Consider the following 19,821-nt stretch of genomic DNA (forward strand, 5'->3'; position numbering starts at 1 on the left):
AGAGGATCCTCCTGGATCTCTGCCTGAACTGGACCAGCTGCTCCGGTTCAGACCAACATGATGCTGCTGCTGACAGGTCGGACATCTCTCTGTCACCATGACGACCGTATGGGATGAGTACTGGAGATTAAAGCCAGATCCTAAACATCCCATGACTGTGTCTGGACAGAAAAACATTACAATACATTTTGCAGTGAAAAACCGGTTCTGTAAAGTTGTCTTTTAAAATAAAACTAAGATGTCACGGAAAGGTTGGTTGGTACGAACTGATGTAATTCAGCAATGAATGAATAAAGTTTTTATTGAATGTTTAGGCAACTTTCAGAGTCTCATATCGAGTCAGCTGCAGGTGCTGCAGGATTGAGAAAGTGTTTCTCCGGTGATGGGTCTCTCCTCCTGCGGATGCAACACTCCGAGTTACAGCAACTTTGCTCTTTATTTCTCACGTTTGCACCTCGATAATCCCGTTGGCACAAGTTGTCTTTATTTCTGCAGCAGAGGAATCAGATTGTGATGCTTTATGTTTTAAATATAAATGTATATGTGGCAGGGTGCGTGCCACGGGGGCCCGCCCGAAGGATGGAGAGACACGAAGCTTGTGCAGAACCCTGTTTTATTCAATTCAAACACCCAAATCACCCACACACAGTGCATAAGCACCTCTGCCTGACAGCAGCTCCTCCGACCCTTTTCTGTTCTCCAGCGCTGCGTTATAAAGGCAGGCCGGGTGGAGGCGTGGCAGCCACTCAGGTGGATGGGACACAGGTGCGTGTCCCGTCAACCTCTCCACCCGGCCACACACCCCCAACGCCAATCTCGAGCCGGGGTCAGTCCGGAACGAGCCTACTCCCCCCCCCGCCCCCTCCTCGGAGCGGGAGAGGAAGCCCGGAACCCTCCGGGCCTTCCTGGTCGGGGGGTCGTCCCCGGCGTCGGCCTGACCAGCGCAACGGTCGGGGGGGTCGCCCCCGGCGTCGGCCCGCCCGCCGCGGAAGCCGCTCTCGGGGTCGGGCCCATGGTGGCCTCGGGCCACACGGTGCGTCCACGACCGCGTCCCTCACGGCGCAGCCCCGTCCTGGAGCTGGTGCGTCCCGGACCACGCCCTCCTTGGTGACGCAGCCCTGCGCCGGCTGCTGGTCCGCCTCCAGGACCGCCACTTCCCCCACACTTTGCTCCGGCCCCGTCTCCGCGGGACCCGACGTCGCTGGCGGCTGCGCCTCCGCAGCCGCCTCCCCAGCCAACTCCGCCTCCCCCTCCGTCTCCGCCGCTGACTCCATCCCAGGAGCCGTCGTCTGGTGGCCCGCAGCTTCTGCCTCGCGGCCCCTAAGCTCCGCCACCAGCGCTGCCGCGGCGAACCTCAGACGGGGTGCAGGGATGGGTCGCTCCGTCGGTCCCGCCGTCTCGGGAGCCGTCGCCTGGCGGCCCGCAGCTCCTGCCTCCCGGCCGCTTAGCTGCGGCGCTGGCATCTCCTGGGTCTCCCCGCGGCCATGAGCGCCTCCACTGCGGCCAGCTGCCGCTCGCCCTGGTCGCGGAACATGGCCGTCATGCCCGCCATGGCCTGGGCGAGCGCGTCCAGGGCCCGCTCCATGCCTCTCTCGTCCACCTTCGAAGGCCCCACGTTGGGAGCCAGATGTGGCAGGGTGCGTGCCACGGGGGCCCGCCCGAAGGATGGAGAGACACGAAGCTTGTGCAGAACCCTGTTTTATTCAATTCAAACACCCAAATCACCCACACACAGTGCATAAGCACCTCTGCCTGACAGCAGCTCCTCCGACCCTTTTCTGTTCTCCAGCGCTGCGTTATAAAGGCAGGCCGGGTGGAGGCGTGGCAGCCACTCAGGTGGATGGGACACAGGTGCGTGTCCCGTCAACCTCTCCACCCGGCCACAGTATATTGTTCAAATTGTTATACTTATGAGAGAGGTGATCGCGGACATCCACAATGTTTAGGACTCAATAAACGTGTACATTGGTGTTAATCCGTTAGTCTATAATACAGGTGACAGTAAAGCTGAACAAGGAGCCGTTTTTCATCCACCAACTTAAGTTCTGGTGTCGGTTCTTAAAATACAAACAAGAGAAGAAGAGTGTAATGATGCACTAACGCTGCCCATAAACATTCACAAACCCGTACGATCATAATAAAACTACAACTCTTCACGGAACGCAACACGAAGCAAAGAAAAACAATACCCATAATGCAATGCAGCTGAAATCGGAAGAAATGCCCCCAAATAAATTATTTTTTCCAGGCCTCAACTTTTGACAGGAATATCTCCAGCTCAGAGCCGATGTTTTTTTTATTTGTTTTACCTGTTTTTGCAAGTTTCTTGTTAAGATGAGCGTTTTTTAATGGATAATATCTTCATTATCATATTCATACATACAGGTATGTATTTGAGGGAGGAGACAGGGTGGAGTGTTGTGCTCCCGCATGTGAGCTCAAATCCACGCTGATTGTGATGTTTAAAGAAACCTGCGTGGATTTGGGCGTATGCAGTTTTGAACATCTGAAATTTTTTTTTGCGTACGCAAAAATTTCACGCACGGATCCACGTTGAAATCCACGCACGTTTCAAAATGAGGCCCCAGATCTGTTCTTTGGACAGATCTGATGTTTTTTGCACTGTGCATATTTGAAATGAGGATTAGAAGATTGAACAGGAGTCAAAACTTCACCTCAGAAGACATTATTGATGACTATTTCTACAATGACAATTTAAAAAAAATTTACAAATAATTAAAAATCACTCTCCTATAGATCAGTTGTCCAGAAATTGTAGCACTGACTGCTGGGAATTTACTCAAAACTTAATTTAAGCAGACATTCAGAACCTCTAAATTTTGCCCAATCATTTTATATTTTATTTTTTATTTTTTTGTTTCAAACAATTGTGCTTTGGTTTCAAATTTTTGTCGTCCGCTGGAGTATGGTTTAAGTAACGTTATGTCGAATGAAAAACTTCCTTCATTTCACCACGTAATGGAAACGAAGCAATGCCTTAATCTCGATTGTGATTGGTTGAAAAACTCAAGTGGGCGTGTCGCGCCAACCGCATGTTATTACGAAGATGCTCTTAGAAACGTGAATCATGTTTTGATGCAAATGTCGCTAAAACACCACCAGTTTGCAGGCATGTAATAGTCCTGGAACCACAATCTCATTTTATTGTTATCTCTTATTTCATAAATTTAAAAGGGGGCTAATAAATAGTTTATTGCTCCATCTCAGAGACAAATGAGAGAAATAACCCTGCAGGTAGAACCAATATTAGACCCAATAACATTTGTCTCTTTCTACTGATCAATGACCTCTGGAATGTCGTGTCTGACCTTTGCTGAAATTGGCGCTGGCGCCTCGGTCCAGCAGCAGCTTGGTGAGGTCGTAGTTCGCCACGCGGACGGCACACATCAAAGGAGTCCAGTCGAAGTGCAGCCGGGTTTCCACGTTCATACCTGCTCACAGCAGAAGCAGCAAATTACTTCTTTTTGCTTTTTTTTTTAACCGCTTTAAACAAAATGTATATTGATCATCTTTTCAAATAAAACAAAAATTATGGGTTGTATGAAAGTTGAAAATCAGAGTTGGTTAAGTTACATATTTAAAATAAAAAAAATACACTAAAAAAATTGACATAAAAAAAAAAGATTACAAACCAACCCTCCAACACACAAATGTGTTCAAATGTGTGGGTCCAGCTCCTCCTGGCTCATCTTTTACACATATATCGTACATAAAAACATCTTTCATAAACAGTTTGAACTGAAAAACTCGTTTCTTTGACATCTACCCATTTTAGTTACCATGACAACAACGCTTTCTCATCATGAGAAGTAAAAACTTGCCTTTGTCCAAGAGCTTTTCCACAGTATCGACGTCTCCGTGACTGATGGCCCTTTTCAGCACCGAGATGTCGTCATTTTCTTCATGTGGTTCAACAGTTACATCAGGTTTCTGGGGAAATAAGGAACAATTAGGGCTGTGTACTGTCAAGGACCTCGCGAAAGGATACACATCACGATATTCGAGTCACAATATGATATTGCGATATCCAAATTTTGAGATGTATTGCGTTGTTATACATAGTTCGCTGAAACTGTAACTGAGTCAAATCAAGGTTTTTTCAAATGATCCATGCCGTTTTATTGTAAGTAAACAAGCTCAAGTTACAACATATTTCCATATGTTTTTCATATTATTTACATAATATGAAATTAACATTAACAATATTATTTAATCCTATGTATTAGGAATGGGCGATATTTTACCTTTCACGATAAACCGTCAAAAAAATTCACCACGGTAAGAATTTATCATCTCGCGGTAAAAACGATAAATTCCCGTTGATGACGTTTTTGTGTAAAGCTGATTTATGGTCCTGCGTTAAATCCACGCACAACGTACGTGAAGGAAGGAAGGAAGGAAGGAAAGATATGAACCAGAAAGATATGAACCAGAAAGAAAGAAAGAAAGAAAGAAAGAAAGAAAGAAAGAAAGAAAGAAAGAAAGAAAGAAAGAAAGAAAGAAAGAAAGAAAGAAAGAAAGAAAGAAAGAAAGAAAGAAAGAAAGAAAGAAAGAAAGAAAGAAAGAAAGAAAGAAAGAAAGAAAGAAAGAAAGAAAGAAAGAAAGAAAGAAAGAAAGAAAGAAAGAAAGAAAGAAAGAAAGAAAGAAAGAAAGAAAGAAAGAAAGAAAGAAAGAAAGAAAGAAAGAAAGAAAGAAAGAAAGAAAGAAAGAAAGAAAGAAAGAAAGAAAGAAAGAAAGAAAGAAAGAAAGAAAGAAAGAAAGAAAGAAAGAAAGAAAGAAAGAAAGAAAGAAAGAAAGAAAGAAAGAAAGAAAGAAAGAAAGAAAGAAAGAAAGAAAGAAAGAAAGAAAGAAAGAAAGAAAGAAAGAAAGAAAGAAAGAAAGAAAGAAAGAAAGAAAGAAAGAAAGAAAGAAAGAAAAATTCCCATTGATGAGGTTTTTGTGGCGGATCTGAGTCATTACAGTTTTGCAGTACAGGTGGAATCATTTAATTGGTTTTTATCAATTCAATTTAATTGGTGTAGTTTAGTAGTATTTAGTATCTTTTAGAGCAGTGTTTTGGCTCCAAAGACTGAATGTGGTGATAGATTTATAGTTACAAAGGTGGAGTTGAATTGGTATTTTTTTTTATCGTCATTTTTATCGTTATCGGGATAAATGCCAGAAATTATCGAGATACATTTTTTAGTCCATACCGCGCATCCCTACTATGTATACAATAAAGTTGTACTGGATTTACAACTCGTCGGAAATAGGATGTATTATATTAAAATTTTGAATATCGATATTGAATCAGCCGACAAAGTATTGATATTTTTTCCCACCCCTAGGAACACTCACCATAGAATTTCAATAAAAGTCACTCAAATACAAGCAACATCTGGACGACTACTGATGCCAGCCTACAGATGTTAGTTGACAAACCTCTGTGGATCAAAGGTCACCTGTGATGGACAAATAAGTCTGAGCTTGTTGAAGCAAACCTCTGATTAAATGGTGTGCATTCCTGTGTTACTCTAACAGCAATGCACTATGGGAAATTTGGAAGTTCCACAGCAGCAAATTCTGCTGTGTGATTTTCAGCGATAAGAGAAATTTTCCTGAAAGCCGTAGAATTCATTGTCCTTGACGACCAGTTCACGTTGGTCTCATTTCACCGCTAATGGTATGAGCCGGACACATTATACTTCACGTCAGATTGACATTTGGAGATATATGGATATAAATGCCTTTTCATTTTACATGTTTGTGGCTGCACTTGAAGTTTAATTCTTGGGTGGTGGGTGAGCCCACAGGTGAGCCCACAGACTGCACTGTCAACCCAAACGCCAACGATTAAACTTCCAGAATGGGGGCCGATGGGGAAGAAATAAATGCTGCAGTTTTTCAATTGACCACTAGGGGGCGGCTGCAAAAGCAAGTTGATGCCCCCAGACCTTCATGTCAAACTGTAGACTTGAAGAAAATCAATATACCGGTAAAATAAAATAAACTGAAAATATTTAAAATAAATAAATGTGCTTTAATTCAATTTGTGTTTTTTCTAAGCTGTATTATAGGAATTACATACACAGGAATGTCCACAGCATTTCAGTGTCAACAAAGGTAGACTTATCAGATTCTGAGCACATAATTGTAGTCAATAACTGGTTGACAGGTAGTTATTTTACATTTCTCGTAAATCTGTCTTATAATATAAGATACTGGACCTCGGTTAGTGGAAAATTTCCAGTATTTTTTTTTTAATTCAAGATCTTTTTATTAAAATTTTCACAAAATAAAAAAGGTGAAATGCTGCATGTCAATTACAAACATTTTGATTAGGCATGGGCATGTTAATCATAGCATACACCAGTGTACAGAATATAAAAAACAATTAAACAGTATGAAAAAATATAAAATAGTAACAAAAACAAACTACAGACCAAACTAATCCCTCCCCTGTCACTGCCAGATTACTAATCACAATATGAGGTCACTCTAACATCAAAAGCCTGCACTAGGAATATAAAAGAAATATGAAGTATAGTTCACAGGGTCTGAAATGCTTCTAGAAAAGGTCCCCACACTTTCTGGAACTTATTTGATTGCCGAAGCGAGTATCTAATTTTCTCCAGTTTTAAGCAGGACATGATGTCTTCCAGCCATTGCGCACGAGTAGGAGGGAAGGGATCCTTCCACCTGAACAGAATTGCCCGACGAGCCAAAAGGGAGGCAAAAGACAAAGTGTGCCCCTGTGCAGTGGTTAACTTCCTTCCTCCCTCCATGACCCCAAACAGGGCAGTCAGTGGGTTTGGTTCTAATCTGATTTTAAGCACCAGAGAGAGAGTATGAAATACTTCCATCCAGTACTTGTTTAGACATGGGCAGGACCAGTACATGTGGATGAGAGAGGCTTCTGCTACTTTACATCTTACACAGTATGGACTAATATCTGGGTACATGGAGGATAACTTTGCTTTTGAAATATGAGCCCTGTGTACCACTTTAAACTGAATTAAGCAGTGACGTGCGCACATGGAGGTTGTATTAACCAGTTTGAGTATGGACTCCCAGGTATCCTCTGATAAGGGAAGCCCTAAGTCCTGCTCCCATGCTGCTTTGAGTTTATCTGTAGGGGCACTCTTAAGATCCAGCAACATGCCATAGAAAGACGAAATGAGCCCCTTTTTGAATGGGTCTGTGGCAAGAACTTTGTCAACTGTGGTCGAGCCTATCGATGCACCAGGGCTGGGTGTCTGGGAAAGAACAAAATGTCTAGCCTGAAGATACCTAAAGAAATGTGATTTTGGAAGGCTGAATTTACTACTTAACTGCTCAAAAGATGCCACGGTGCCGTCTATGAACATATCTCTAAAACGAATCATACCCCTCCTGTGCCATTCCTGGAAGGTGGGGTCCTCAAGGGATGGTTTGAAAGAGTGATTTGATGCAATGGGGCTAAGAAGAGAGAAGCTGTGAAAACCAAAAAACTTCCTAAATTGGGCCCAAATTCTAAGAGAATGTTTAACCACTGGGTTTTTGATTGATTTAAGTGGAGGAAGTGGAAGTGAGGAGCCGAGTAGGGCAGGAATTGACAGGTCATCAGTTGGATGTAACTCCATCGCCACCCAGTCAGGGCGGTCAGCGCCGTCGCTGTAGAAGGACCAGAATGCAAGGCAGCGCAGGTTAGCAGCCCAATAATAATAACGAAAGTTTGGGAGGGCCAGACCACCTGCAGACTTAATTTTTTGAAGGTGAGTTTTGTTCAAACGTGGCGTTTACCCCGCCATAGGTATGTAGATATAACTGAGTCAAGGGACTGAAAAAAAGAACCAGGAATAAAGAGTGGTAAGGTCTGGAAAAGGTACAAAAATTTAGGTAAAATGGTCATTTTGACTGAATTGATGCGACCCACAAGAGACATTGACAGGGGTGACCATTGTGTAAGGGTTTGTTTGGTCTCATTTAACAATGAGATAAGATTCTCTTGGAGCAGGTCTTTGTGTTTCCTTGTCACAGATATGCCTAAATAGGAGAATTTGTCATTTGCGATTTTAAAGGGAAAATTGGAAAGGTCTAAAGCATGCGATTCGAGATTGGTAGGGAAAAGCTCACTTTTGCTGAGATTCAGTTTATAGCCTGAGAGTTTCCCAAACTGACTGAGAAGTGACAGCGCAGGGGGTAATGAGGCCAGAGGGTGAGAGATGAAAAGCAAGAGGTCATCGGCATAAAGCGAGACCTTATGTTCCCTGCCACCTCTCCAGATACCGGACACATCCTCACAAGATCGGAGCGCTGTGGCAAGCGGTTCGATAGCCATGTCAAAAAGCATGGGACTAAGGGGGCACCCCTGACGGGTTCCACGATGCAGATTAAATGGTTTTGACCGTTGAGAGTTAGTACGAATTGAGGCTGTTGGGTGTAAATAGAGAAGTTTAATCCACAGAGCAAAGTTCGGACCAAAACCAAACCTGTCCAGCACAGCAAAGAGATAATCCCATTGGACGCGATCAAATGCTTTCTCCGCATCCAGAGAGACAACGCATTCAGGGATAGCCTCAGAGGCAGAGTAGATAATATTGAACAGTCGCCTTGTGTTGAAGTAAGACTGCCTACCTTTAATGAAGCCAGTTTGGTCTTCAGATATAATTGTGGGGAGGGCATTCTCCAGCCTATGGGCTAGGACTTTAGCTAGGATTTTAGCATCTGTGTTTAATAGGGAGATGGGCCTGTAGGAGGCGCATTCAGTAGGATCCTTCCCTTTTTTAGCTATGAGGGTGATGCAGGCCTCCGAAAAAGAAGGAGGGAGGGAACCGTGGCTGAAGGATTCTGAAAGAACTGTAGATAGCAGTGGGGAAAGCAGAGTAGAAAATTTCTTTAGAAATTCCGCCGGGAAGCCATCAGGGCCAGGACATTTACCCGACTGCAGTGAAGAAATGGCTCGAGTAATTTCCATCAGGGATATCGGTTCTTCTAATGTCTTCCTTAGATCTGGTGAAAGACTGGGAATACTAAGACTATTTAAAAAGTCCGCAATCTCATCTCGATCAGTCTGAGATTCTGAGGTGTATAGCTGGGTATAAAAGTCCCTGAATGCTTCATTTATGAGTAAGTGGTCTGTAGTTACATGGCCATTAGGTAATCGAATCTTAGAAATATTTTGTTTAGCCTTAGAGCCTTTAAGTTGGTTGGCTAATAATTTGTCAGATTTGTCTCCATAAACATAAAACCTGGTTTTACTTTTCAGAAGTGACTGTTAAATTGGGTGAGTGGTAAGCAGGTCAAATTTAGTTTTAAGTTCTAGCCGCTTTTTGTAAAGATCTGGGGATTTAGTCCGAGAATATTCTTCATCGACCTCTTTGATTTGGCGGGCAAGGTCTGATCGCTCCCTATAAGATTTTTGCCTCACCCTAGCAGTGTAGGATATAATCTGTCCCCGGAGATAAGCCTTGAGGGAGTCCCAGACAGTTAGACTAGACATTCCTGGAGTCATATTCGTGGATAGGAAAAAGGCTATTTCCGTTTCCATAGATTTAACAAAATTTGTGTCCGACAGCAGAGTTGAATTGAATCGCCACTGTCTGTCTCTCTGAGGTAGGTCAGGAAGGGACATGGTTAGAACCACAGGAGCGTGGTCGGAAATGACAATGCTCTGATAAGCACAGGAATGAACCAGGGGAATCAGTTGATTATCAATAAAAAAATAATCAATCCTCGAGTATGTGTGGTGCACTTGTGAGAAAAAGGAGTATTCTCTGTCACATGGATGTAAAGAACGCCACACATCACAAACACCGTAGTCAGAAAGGAACGCCTGAATAAGACGGGCTGACTTACTTGCTGTGCCGGGGTTGGTAGAGGATCGGTCTAGGACTGGGTCGAGCCAGCAATTAAAATCACCACCCAGTATGAGAGAATATGTATTAAGGTCAGGGAGCAGTGAAAACAGTCGTTCAAAAAAGACTGCATCATCTGAATTAGGGGCATAAACGTTCACAAGTACGACCAATGTATTGAATAATTTCCCAGAAACGATCACGTAGCGACCAAACTTGTCAGAAATCACATTGTGCTGCTCAAATGAAACATCCTGACTGATCAGAACTGAAACTCCTCGGGCCTTAGCTTGAAAGGAGGAGTGAAATCTCTGCCCTGACCACCTCGGGAACAGGCGGCTATTATCAGAACTGCGAATATGAGTTTCTTGTAGAAAGGCTATTTCTGTTTTAAGGTGTTTTAGATGTGAGAAGATCCTCTTCCTTTTAACAGGGTGATTCAGACCCTTAACATTCCAGCTCACCAACTTCAAGTATCTACTCATAATATCTAAGAAGAAAAATTAGGTGTGCACAATGACCTAGGCAGAAAAAAAGAAAACGGAAAGGAGGTTGAATGTGACCCACATTAAGTAATGAGTTGAAAAGAGTTAATGCAAAGTTTCTGGCAGTGACATATCCCCCCGACCCACCCCCCCCAACTAAGACAGCTGCTATAGAAAAATAAAAAAAAAGCAGCAAGCTCTTTAAAACAAACAAAGTGCAATAACGCATCTTCCAATCCTACACACTAATAGCTTTTGCTCCCGTATCATGGGTGTATACATATTAGCACCTTAAAACGTGTAGATATAAATAAAAAAAAGAAATACCCTCTCAAATCTTGACCTGGAAGTCCCGATATGAGCCCAGAAATATTTGTACAAAAATATAAAATATAAAACGTCCGACTTAAGCAGCGTAAAAGTAAGGTTAACAGCTTACAATTATTACAAAACTTATAGGTAAATCGGAAAAGCTTTTTTTTTTTTTTTTTTTTTTTTTTCTCTCCCTCTTCACCACTTATTTTCCCCCTTCCCTCAAATAGCCAAAAAGAACTGCAAATTAATAATATTTGCAAAAGGGCAGTCAAACTAACAACAGAGAAAATACTGGTTGTCGCGGGGTTACTCACCCTCCCCTCAGGAATAATGTGGCTCACGTAAAAAAAAAAAAAAAAAAAAAAAAAAAAAGGGAGAGAGAAAAAAAAAAGTCAGTCCGTGAGCGTCAGTGAGCCGCACCGGGCTGCAGGCGGAGCCGTGGCAGCCTCCAACGGTCCCGTTACGGCGGGTTTGAAGTTTTGCTGCGACTCGTGATGAATTTGCGCGCCTCATCCACGGAGCCGATCCACTTCCTGGCCCCCCCGGACAGCGTGAGCCGGAGCCGGGCGGGGAAGAGCAGAGCCGGCCTCAGACCCAGCTGGTAGAGCTCCGACATGACTCCGCTGTATTCCGCTCGTTGGCTGGCAACTTCGGGGCTGTAATCCTCCACTATCCGGATGGGGTGGCCGCGATATTCCACCTTTCCTCTCCGGCGCGCCTCCCTGACGAGGATATCTTTCGTCTGGTACCGGTGAAGGCGGAGGATGACCGGACGCGGTCTCTGTCCCGGGGCCGGCTTGGCGGCGAGCGAGCGGTGCGCTCTGTCTATCTCTGGCGGTGACGGCAGCGTATCGTTCCCGAACACCTCACACAGCAGCTTGGAGAAGAAAGCCGTTGGAGACCCGCCCTCGGTAGACTCCGGTAAGCCCAGGATACGGATGTTCTGCCTTCTGCTTCGGCTTTCCAAATCCACCACCTTAGCCTTCAGCCGAGCATTATCATCCCGTAGAGTCGAGCAGATGCCTTCAAGGTCCGTAACTCGCTGGCTGAGGTCTTCTGTGGCGAGTTCAAGGGACGAAACCCGTTGGCCATGGTCCTCGACCGCGAGCCGCGTTTGGTCGAGTTTGGAGTCGAGCTGACTGAAAGTATTTTTGAACTCGGCGGCCAGGGCAGCGCGGTGTTCTTCCAGCAACGTGGTAATGGCCGCCAGGGTTAAGACAGCGCCAGCCTCGTCCTTTTTTCCCGACTTGCCGCTCTTCGAAGCCATCTCGGAGGTAAGTGGGCTCGTTCGAGACAAAAAAAAAGAAAAACAGCAACAGGGAATCCCTTTTAAAGGAAAAAGTTTGAGAGTTTGAGGGCTTGGTGGTTTAAAAAGTTTGGCATTTACGGGAGCACTCACGAAACACGTCTACTCCATCTGCTCACCAACCGGAAGCCCCAATTTCCAGTATTTTTAAATCCAAAACTTGACAGGTATGGTAATATTGCAGAAGTTATTGCACAATTGTATGACTAACAACGGGATTAGAAACCGTTCTTCAGAAATGGATTGGTCACGTGACCTAATGCTTTGTCCATTGCGTTTTACAGTCTATAAAAACTCTGCAAATTTGTCTTTTTCTGGGTTTTTCCTAATAAGGTCAAGGTTAACTACAGTGACACCATTTATGTTACTTATGCCTTGCTTTTATTGGTATGCTGCGTGGCTAAATGAGCATTACTACCCTTTAAAAGGGTATCAAATAAAAGAAAAAAAACATTGTTTAAAGCAGTGGTCACCTACCCTGGTCCTCAAGATCTACTGTCCCGCATGTTTTGGGCGTTTCCCAGCCTCGGCACACCTGATTCTAATTAACGGTCCTAATTAGCTTGTTATCAAGGTCTGGACACTTCTGTTGTTGACACAGATCCTTGTATCACGGTGTACTGAAGCAGGGAAACATCTAAGCCATGGCTCGGCAACCCACGGCTCTAGAGCCACATGTGACTCTTTATCGCCGCCCTAGTGGCTCCTGGAGCTTTTTCAAAAACGTTTGACCTTTTTTTTCTTCTTTTTTTCCCTTTTAATCTAGACATTTTGATTTTTTTTCTCAAAATTTTGACTTTTTTCTCAACATTTCGACTTTTTTCTCGACATTGTACTTCAACATTAATCTCGAGATTTTCTCGAAATTTTGACTTTTTTCTCGACCTTTTGACTTTCTCGACATTTCGACTTTTTTCTCGACGTTTGAACTTTTTTATCAAGATTGTACTTCAACATTAATCTTGACATTTCGATTTTTTTCTCGACATTTCAACTTTTTTCTCAACCTTTTGACTTTTTTCTTGACATTTCGACTTTTTTCTCGACATTTCACTTCAACATTAATCTCGACATTTCGATTTTTTTCTCGACCTTTTGACATTTCGACTTTTTTCTCGACATTTCGACTTTTTTCTCGACATTATACTTCAACATTAATCTTGACATTTCGATTTTTTTTCTCGACATTTCGACTTTTTTCTCGACGTTTGAACTTTTTTTATCAAGATTGTACTTCAACATTAGTCTTGACATTTCGATTTTTTTTCTCGACATTTCGACTTTTTTATCAAGATTGTACTTCGACATTCTTGACATTTCGACTTTTTTCTAGAAATTTTGACTTTTTTCTCGACATTGACTTTTTTCTTGAGATTTTACTTCAACATTAATCTCGACATTTCAACTTTTTTCGCGACTTTTTGATTTTTTTCTTGACATTTCGACTTTTTTCTCGACCTTTTGACATTTCGACTTTTTTCTCGACATTTCGACTTTTTTCTCGACATTGTACTTCAACATTAATCTCGAGATTTTCTCGAAATTTTCACTTTTTCCTCGACCTTTTGACTTTCTCGACATTTCGACTTTTTTCTCGACGTTTGAACTTTTTTATCAAGATTGTACTTCAACATTAATCTCGACATTTCAACTTTTTTCTCAACCTTTTGACTTTTTTCTCGACATTTCGACTTTTTTCTCGACATTGTACTTCAACATTAATCTCGAGATTTTCTCGAAATTTTCACTTTTTCCTCGACCTTTTGACTTTCTCGACATTTCGACTTTTTTCTCGACGTTTGAACTTTTTTATCAAGATTGTACTTCAACATTAATCTCGACATTTCAACTTTTTTCTCAACCTTTTGACTTTTTTCTCGACATTTCGATTTTTTTCTCGACCTTTTGACATTTCGACTTTTTTCTCGACATTTCGACTTTTTTCTCGACATTATACTTCAACATTAATCTTGACATTTCGATTTTTTTTCTCGACATTTCGACTTTTTTCTCGACGTTTGAACTTTTTTTATCAAGATTGTACTTCAACATTAGTCTTGACATTTCGATTTTTTTTCTCGACATTTCGACTTTTTTATCAAGATTGTACTTCGACATTCTTGACATTTCGACTTTTTTCTAGAAATTTTGACTTTTTTCTCGACATTGACTTTTTTCTTGAGATTTTACTTCAACATTAATCTCGACATTTCAACTTTTTTCGCGACTTTTTGATTTTTTTCTTGACATTTCGACTTTTTTCTCGACCTTTTGACATTTCGACTTTTTTCTCGACATTTCGACTTTTTTCTCGACATTGTACTTCAACATTAATCTCGAGATTTTCTCGAAATTTTCACTTTTTCCTCGACCTTTTGACTTTCTCGACATTTCGACTTTTTTCTCGACGTTTGAACTTTTTTATCAAGATTGTACTTCAACATTAATCTCGACATTTCAACTTTTTTCTCAACCTTTTGACTTTTTTCTTGACATTTCGACTTTTTTCTCGACATTTCACTTCAACATTAATCTCGACATTTCGATTTTTTTCTCGACCTTTTGACATTTCGACTTTTTTCTCGACATTTCGACTTTTTCTCGACATTGTACTTCAACATTAATCTCGAGATTTTCTCGAAATTTTGACTTTTTTCTCGACCTTTTGACTTTCTCGACATTTCGACTTTTTTCTCGACGTTTGAACTTTTTTTATCAAGATTGTACTTCAACATTAGTCTTGACATTTCAACTTTTTTCTAGAAATTTTGACTTTTTTCTTGACATTTCGACTTTTTTCTCGACATTTCACTTCAACATTAATCTCGACATTTCGATTTTTTTCTCGACCTTTTGACATTTCGACTTTTTTCTCGACATTTCGACTTTTTTCTCGACATTATACTTCAACATTAATCTTGACATTTCGATTTTTTTTCTCGACATTTCGACTTTTTTCTCGACGTTTGAACTTTTTTTATCAAGATTGTACTTCAACATTAGTCTTGACATTTCGATTTTTTTTCTCGACATTTCGACTTTTTTATCAAGATTGTACTTCGACATTCTTGACATTTCGACTTTTTTCTAGAAATTTTGACTTTTTTCTCGACATTGACTTTTTTCTTGAGATTTTACTTCAACATTAATCTCGACATTTCAACTTTTTTCGCGACTTTTTGATTTTTTTCTTGACATTTCGACTTTTTTCTCGACCTTTTGACATTTCGACTTTTTTCTCGACATTTCGACTTTTTTCTCGACATTGTACTTCAACATTAATCTCGAGATTTTCTCGAAATTTTCACTTTTTCCTCGACCTTTTGACTTTCTCGACATTTCGACTTTTTTCTCGACGTTTGAACTTTTTTATCAAGATTGTACTTCAACATTAATCTCGACATTTCAACTTTTTTCTCAACCTTTTGACTTTTTTCTTGACATTTCGACTTTTTTCTCGACATTTCACTTCAACATTAATCTCGACATTTCGATTTTTTTCTCGACCTTTTGACATTTCGACTTTTTTCTCGACATTTCGACTTTTTTCTCGACATTGTACTTCAACATTAATCTCGAGATTTTCTCGAAATTTTGACTTTTTTCTCGACCTTTTGACTTTCTCGACATTTCGACTTTTTTCTCGACGTTTGAACTTTTTTTATCAAGATTGTACTTCAACATTAGTCTTGACATTTCAACTTTTTTCTAGAAATTTTGACTTTTTTCTCGACATTGACTTTTTTCTCGAGATTTTACTTCAACATTAATCTCGACATTTCAACTTTTTTCTCGACCTTTTGATTTTTTTCTTGACATTTCGACTTTTTTCTCGACCTTTTGACATTTCGACTTTTTTCTCGACATTTCGACTTTTTTCTCGACATTGTACTTCAACATTAATCTCGAGATTTTCTCGAAATTTTGACTTTTTTATCGACCTTTTGACTTTCTCGACATTTCGACTTTTTTCTCGACGTTTGAACTTTTTTTATCAAGATTGTACTTCAACATTAGTCTTGACATTTCGATTTTTTTTCTCGACATTTCGACTTTTTTATCAAGATTGTACTTCGACATTCTTGACATTTCAACTTTTTTCTAGAAATTTTGACTTTTTTCTCGACATTGACTTTTTTCTCGAGATTTTACTTCAACATTAATCTCGACATTTCAACTTTTTTCTCGACCTTTTGATTTTTTTCTTGACATTTCGACTTTTTTCTCGACCTTTTGACATTTCGACTTTTTTCTCGACATTTCGACTTTTTTCTCGACATTGTACTTCAACATTAATCTCGAGATTTTCTCGAAATTTTCACTTTTTCCTCGACCTTTTGACTTTCTCGACATTTCGACTTTTTTCTCGACGTTTGAACTTTTTTATCAAGATTGTACTTCAACTTTTTTCTCGACATTTCGACTTTTTTATCAACATTTCGACTTTTTTCTCGACATTTCGACTTTTTTATCAAGATTGTACTTCAACATTAATCTTGACATTTCGACTTTTTTCTCGACATTTCGACTTTTTTATCAAGATGGACTTCAACATTAATCTTGACATTTCGACTTTTTTCTACTTTTTGACCTTTTTCTCAAAATTTTCACTTTTTTCTCGACATTTACACTTTTTTCTCGAAGTGCATAATGAAAAAAAAAATCTTCCCCCAGCCAGTTATAACTAATACAGCTACATACAGCATGTGTTGCCTTCATTCTAATGCTTATACAAGACTTTTCACTTTTTTCGGCTCCAAACATATTTGTTTTTTGTGTTTTTGGTCCAATATGGCTCTTTCAACCTTTTGGGTTTCCGACCCCTGGTCTAAGACATGCAGGACAGTAGATCTCGGGGACCAGGGTTGGTGACCACTGGTTTAAAGAGATAACACTAGAAGTATTTACTCTATTAGCGGAATAAACGACCACGTGTTTTCCACCCACCTTGGCGGAGTAATGACCGAGGTCCCACTCGTCGTTACTGGCGTCGCTCTCATCTCCAGCTGGGAAAGCGAGCTCCATGTTGCTGCTCACGGCTCCACCAGGTGTTCAACAGGTGAGCTTGGCTCTCCAGCAGGTCTAAACCAAGTCTAAACCAAGTCTAAAGCAGGTCTAAACCAGGTCTCCACCTCGACACGCGTGATGCGCCACCGGTGTTCTGCCAATCTTTGCTACCTGCCGAGAAATGCTACTTTGTGATTCTGCGCATGCGCACAGCGGATTTTCAAAGTTTTGGCACGTCCATTTCTTTTTTTTTTTTTTTTTTTTAAACATAATTCGAGCTTGTTTATTTTTCTTTTCTTTTTAATAGCCAATGTTGTATTTTATATCTAAGTGAATATTGATGAGTAATGTATACAGCTCAGCAGTGGTGGACAGTAACGGAGTAAATTTACTTGAGTACTGTACTTAAGTACATATCCAGAGGATTTGTACTTTACTTGAGTATTAGATTTCTTTGGTACTTATTACTCTTACTTGAATACATTTCCAAGACAAATATTTTTACTTTTACTCGAGTAAATTTCTAGGAAGGCTATAAAAGTACTCGTTACTTTCAGGTCTGCTCTTTTTTCTTCTTCCCTAAAATCCTATTGGACACAAGCTGTTTTTGTCAAAGGAGGAGACCTATCACAGTGCACGCTCTCCACTGGGATGTACGTAAAGCGGAAATACTTCAAGCCTCCTCAAAACGATACCGCCAAAGTAGCCTGCGTTTGTCAAGACAGAGCCGCAACAATTAATTTAGAAAAAATATAGTAATTTACTGATGTGGAAAATAAGAAATTTACTCTTACTCTTACTTTTACTTAAAGTAAATTTAAAACCATTTACTTTTGGATACTTAAGTACCTTTAAAAGCAAGTACTTTTCTACTCTTACTCGAGTAATATTTTGACTGAGCTACTTTTACTTGTAACGGAGTAAATTTTGACCAGTAGTATTTGTACTCTTACTCAAGTACTGGGGTCGAGTACTCTGTCCACCTCTGCAGCTCAGACAGGAGATGTCTCCAGACACTATCAGTCTTATTTCCCTTTTGTGACTCATATCCATTCATAAAAACTGCTTAAGTGGGCGAATGCGAGTTAAACTAACTTTCTTACACTGAAAATGCATGAACACAACAACATATTCAAATCCTTCAAAAACAAACACTCACAGTTCAGTCTAGGAATGGGCAATATTTTACCGTTCACGATATACTGTCAAAAACGGTGAGAATTTGTCATCTTGCGGTAAAAATGATAAATTCCCGTTGATGACGTTTTTGTGTAAAGCTGATTTAAGGAAGGAAGGAAGGAAGGAAGGAAGGAAGGAAGGAAGAAAGGAAGAAAGGAAGAAAGAAAGAAAGAAAGAAAGAAAGAAAGAAAGAAAGAAAGAAAGAAAGAAAGAAAGAAAGAAAGAAAGAAAGAAATGAAGTCCATCATTTCTTGCACGGTGTGAAATTGATAATATGGGATGTTGAGTATTTGATCCTTCAAAATACAATACCCATGACCAGTACTCGAGTTGTAAAAAAAATCAGTTGGGATGGTGGATTTTATCATATGGGGACAGATAATTTGTGCTGATTACAAATAATATAATATATTACAAATAATAGAACTGACCAAAACACCTGCAGAAATACTGCAGGAATCACATAGCAGTAATTAAATTCAGCCTTCTGTAAACTTTAAATATCCACTGGGCTTACATCAAATACATCAAAACACAACAATAGAAAACAGTTTTCTGAACTTATCAATATGCCTCTGTCCTTCATAGGAAAAAAACCTCAAAATCTTAACAAGAATATTTGTCTTATTTCTAGTTAAAATGTCTCATTTTATTAAAAAACCTCACCTGTTTCAAGTACATTTTCACTTAAAATAAGTAGAAAAATCTGCCAGTGGAACAAGATTTTTTTGCTTGTAATGAGAAGATAAATCTTGTCCCACTGGCAGATTTTTCTACTTATTTCAAGTGAAAATTTACTTGAAACAGGTGAAAATTGTCAAATAGGTTATTTTTCTGGTGTTATTTTTCTGCTGATGACTCTAAATGTTGAAATAGCAGTAAAACCACATTCACTGATGAAATGACATAAGGGATGGTAGTTTTACAGGGGGGAACATTATACGATAAAGAGAAGAAAAAAGAGAAGATAAAAAACAATTCTATCGCTTTATTTGATATTCATTCAGTCATTGGCCTTTATTTAACCAGGCAGGTCATTAAGAACACATTCTTATTTACAATGACGGCCTGTCAACGGTAAAAACTCAGAACAACAAATCAGAGAGATGGATGGATGTAACGAAAGAGAAGATATTTCTGCCAAAAAAGCGAAGACTTCCTGTAAATATCTCTAAAAATGAAAAAGCGGAGTTACTTTCCTAAAGAGGAGCAGGAGGTTACAGTTAGGCTACTGTAAGATTTGTTACTGCGTTTTTAGTGTCTCTCACAGGGGAAAGACCGATGTCCATCAGCGCCACCAGGGCGGCGCCAGAGAGCCACATGAGTGGAAATGACAAATTAAAAGAAAATGTAAATGTTTAATTTGAAGACAATCAATGTGTATATAAACTGAAAATATTTAAAATAAATAAATGTGCTCTAATTCCCTTTTATGTTTTCATTTAGGCTCTATTATAGGAGTACAAACATAGGAATTTCCACAGCATTTAAGATAAGATAAGATGAGATAATCCTTTAATAGTCCCACAGAGGGGAAATTTGCAGTTTACAGCAGCAAAGGGGATAGTGCAAAACAAGAGGCATCAATAGAAATAGTAATAACACAGTAATAATATCAGAGTATGACACACTATAAACAGTAAACTGGTATATACAATAATAATAATAAGAAGAAGAAAAATAAATAATAAGA

At 40.1% G+C, this 19,821-nt stretch overlaps 1 protein-coding gene across 1 annotated transcript in view; it reads right to left on the bottom strand.

Moving 5' to 3' along the window:
* Window positions 1-19,821, bottom strand: part of asz1 (ankyrin repeat, SAM and basic leucine zipper domain containing 1) — a 73,814-nt gene that overhangs the window by 53,081 nt on the left and 912 nt on the right. The window contains exons 2-6 of the mRNA XM_061722739.1: window positions 16,890-16,981; window positions 11,251-11,277; window positions 8,610-8,637; window positions 3,843-3,920; window positions 3,330-3,452 (exon numbers count right to left, since the gene is read on the bottom strand). Of these exons, the coding sequence (XP_061578723.1) occupies window positions 3,330-3,452; window positions 3,843-3,920; window positions 8,610-8,637; window positions 11,251-11,277; window positions 16,890-16,981 (348 nt within the window). The remainder of the gene's footprint in view (window positions 1-3,329; window positions 3,453-3,842; window positions 3,921-8,609; window positions 8,638-11,250; window positions 11,278-16,889; window positions 16,982-19,821) is intronic.

The sequence above is a fragment of the Cololabis saira genome, chromosome 5 (assembly GCF_033807715.1).
Source record: "Cololabis saira isolate AMF1-May2022 chromosome 5, fColSai1.1, whole genome shotgun sequence".
In the NCBI taxonomy this organism is placed as follows: Eukaryota; Metazoa; Chordata; class Actinopteri; order Beloniformes; family Belonidae; genus Cololabis; species Cololabis saira.